This window comes from Danio rerio, chromosome 3 (assembly GCF_052040795.2).
Source record: "Danio rerio strain M-AB ecotype USA chromosome 3, GRCz13ab, whole genome shotgun sequence".
Classification (NCBI taxonomy): domain Eukaryota; kingdom Metazoa; phylum Chordata; class Actinopteri; order Cypriniformes; family Danionidae; genus Danio; species Danio rerio.
Window position 1 is genome coordinate 66,891,095 of NC_141023.1, and position 3,613 is coordinate 66,894,707.

The 3,613-nt window shown below is 32.4% G+C and overlaps 1 protein-coding gene across 1 annotated transcript in view; it reads right to left on the bottom strand.

Annotated features, from left to right (window-relative positions):
- Positions 1–1,830, bottom strand: part of LOC101884750 (uncharacterized) — an 11,826-nt gene extending 9,996 nt beyond the window's left edge. The window contains 2 exon segments of the mRNA XM_087245490.1: positions 131–333; positions 1,749–1,830. Of these exon segments, the coding sequence (XP_087101616.1) occupies positions 131–333; positions 1,749–1,753 (208 nt within the window). The 5' untranslated portion in view covers positions 1,754–1,830.
- Between the last annotated feature and the right edge of the window lie 1,783 nt (positions 1,831–3,613).

Below are 3,613 nucleotides of genomic sequence, written 5' to 3' on the forward strand. Positions count from 1 at the left end.
AAGCTTACTTTAAGACATTTAAAAATCTTAGTTGCCCCAAACTTAGTGTATGTTATAGTATGATCAGATGAATTGTTCAAAGCTTTTAAGTTACGAGTTTATTAATGAAGAAACAGGAACAACTGCCAACCTGTTTGTTGTTCAGTATCTTCATGTGTAGTTTTGCAGGGGTCTGGATTACTCATGTTCTCACGGTCCTTCAATAAACTTTTCTCTTTGCAGATTTCTCTTCTTGATGATGTTCTGGTGATCATCTTCACTTGTGGGCTGATTGGAAAATTACAGCATTTACACCCAAAGGAGGAAGAGCTTCGAAATGTAGGAAGAACAGATCTGCCAAAATTAAAAATAATCAAAATGTAATGTAAGCCTTTTCAAGGTAGAGTTCAAGGATCATCTCGTTATAAAAAATATTAAACCTAAAATATTGACAGATAACATTTGCAAAATGGTAATAAAAATATAGATATATAACGCAAAGAAATGTTTAATCAATGATTATGGTAAATCTAAAAGCAAATCAAAACAGAAGAGAAAGAGACAAAAAAAAATTGTCAGTCAAATATGTTATTGGCACAAATCGCGCGAGTGATGCTGTCTTTGTTGCAATTACAGCCATTATATTTCCAGTGTTTTGAGCTGCTGTGACTGTTCTTGGTAAGTCAGTAAATACACCCTTAGGAAAAAAGTATACTTAATTAAAGGTCAAGTATCAAAGTATATTTATTAAGTATACTAATATCAATGTACTAGTAGTGTACTTGAAATGTTCTTCCAGTGGACCAGAAAGATACACTGCAGTGACAAAAGCTGCACACTATAGATATAAAATAAATGCAATTTTTTATCTTACAGTTCATATAATTGTTTAGTTACTTACTGCCGTCATTAAAAAAACTAAAACAAATTAACACCATGACCCTCTGTGTTTATGTCAGTCTGAACAGCTGCGACAGACCCCTAAACTGTAAACTTAAGGGAAACACTACAGTTAGGGTTTGGTTTATGGGTAGGGATTAGGTATAAATGACATTTTATTTTTTTACAAAAATAATGTTCAAGTTTCAACATCGATTTTAATCCAGGATCACATCATATTTGACAAACTCAAAATCACACCCAGCCAGTAAAACATGTCATTGTGGGAAAAGATGACAGATCAAATTAACATGTAAAATAGCTGAAGAAATATGTCATCATCAAATTAGTTTCCCACCAATATCAAAAGCAAATCTACACTCTCGGTTGACACCAATAAAATGAGCTCAATGAGGGAATTTACACCTCAGCATAATGAATGAGGTGAAAACAGAAACTACTGATATGAGCTAAAGAGGATTTCAGCAGCTCCGATTATATTGATGAGCTTCAGATTATAAAGACTCATTAAACAAGCCATTCAGGATCAACAGCATATCAGCTCAACTTTAAAAAATGAAAATCAAAGACAAGTGAGATTCAGACCCTAATCTACACCCTACAGATATCCATGCACATAATTCTTATGTAATATAAATTTAATCAATGCAAGTGTAACCAGTCAACTTATACTTAAGCAAAGAAGACACCAAGTACAAGTACTGCAAAATACAAGTTACATTAGTATAAAATGGCGATTTGCTAACCTGCTTTTAGCACCAATACTAAACTCTGAGACCTGAAAATTCCTACAAAAATTACATTAGCTACGAAACAAAACAAAACCACGCAACAAAGCTTTCATAAACATCACAAACATTAAAACTTACAACATAAACAATTCGCTTTCCCAGAAGAAAAGGAAATGTTTTCAGCAGCATTTCTCCACACAACTTACCCTCAGCGATGCACAGCAGCAATGTCTTGTGCGGGAGGCGGGAAGAGAAGAGGTACGGAAACCCGGGAGGTACAAAAATGACGATGTGTATTATATTATCACAGGACACAAATAAAAATAACCGCTTAACAAAATTCACAAATAATGAACAAAATAATTAAATAAAAGTTGCAAATTGTAAAAATAATAGCTATTTAACAGAGAGCATTAACTCTGTTACACAAAGATAAAAATTTAGCATTTGTGAAGAAAAATGTTGTTTTTTGTGTTTAGGTTTTCAAAGATAATCTCAGCCTACTTCAGTATAAAATTAACTTTGTCATGGTTTCAGTGTTTATAGTGGGAAACTGCACTGGTTTTACATAAACTTTGATGAAATGTCTCCAACACACAAGTCTGTATTTTATCTTTTAAGTTTTAAAAGCAAATAGTTTATAATGTTTTAATGTTTTTGTGAGCTTTAGATCGCCCGTTTCAGTTACAGTTTTCTTTCAGGAGTTTGATATTTCTCGTTCTCAAAATATTAATGCTGTTTACAATATATTTACAAATCTACTCTATATTTTTCCTGCTGCTTCATGCACTGATCAGTACTTTTCAGACGTTTATGAAAGTAGGTAAATTTGTGCCACCAAACGGTGACGGAACAAACAAGCGAAATCAAGATTTACCTCTAACAGCTGATGTATTGTTTATGTAATGCTGTTCTGATGTTTATTTGTGTAAATGCTGCGTGATTTTGATGCGCGCGCTGAGTCTCATTCAAATGCGGGAGTTGCCATGGAAACGGGGCAACAACACTCTGTCAGGCAGCAAAACTCCGTCTCTCGCTACTGTTTTCTCGGCTTTCAGGTAAGTTCAGAGCATAAAATCATTAAAATATATTATAAAATGTTTTGTGACTTAATCTTTCTTATTTATTTATTGTAATTAACACGTTTCTGTTGCATATTTACTTCATTTTAGTGCCTTTGGGAAAAGTCCGTTATTATCTTCTCAACTGTTTTCAGAAGGTACGTAGCGCTAGGCTAATTATATAGCTCTTGTTTATAAAGGTTTTGGCTATTTATTCACAACTTTATATGTAGAAGAGAGGTTTTAATAGCTCTGTGAAGGCTGTGCTTGCAAGTAGTCAATGTTTTATTGAAAGTAGTCTAATTTATTTAGCCTAAAGTATGCGCAACCACTGTTAATCAGTGATATCAAGGAGCTAACATTCAGATAAGAGGAGGATGTCATTCTAAACTACAAAATGTGTTGTAAAATTTTTGTATATTCACAATAGACATATGAAATTCAATATATCATTATAATGAACAGGCATATTGATATCTTGTGCAGTTTAAAATACGGTGAATATTATTATTTAAACTTTTACACTGCTTTTTCAGAATATACACTTTGATTTTGCAGTGGTTTAATAACAGTCTAAAATGCTTGGAGGTTAAGGTTACCTTAGTAATTTAAACATGACCAAATTTTCATATTCTAGACTTGTTTATTTTTAATATAATTATACAACTGTATACAATGTGATGTGGTTAATTTTTTTTTAGTTAGATGCAACTGGTGTAAAAAGTCTAGAGCCCTGATAAAGAATTATAGTTGTACTCTTTTTATGAGTCATGCTATTGCTTATTTAAAAAATATTTTCTTTGAATTAAAAGGTAAGGCATTTATTTTCATTCATGGAAACAATTAAATAATAGGGCAAATGTAACTCTACTCCAGTGTAGCAAATGCAATTTACTTACAGACACAGCGTAATATGATTTAGAAACTGCAATCAACTCCTTA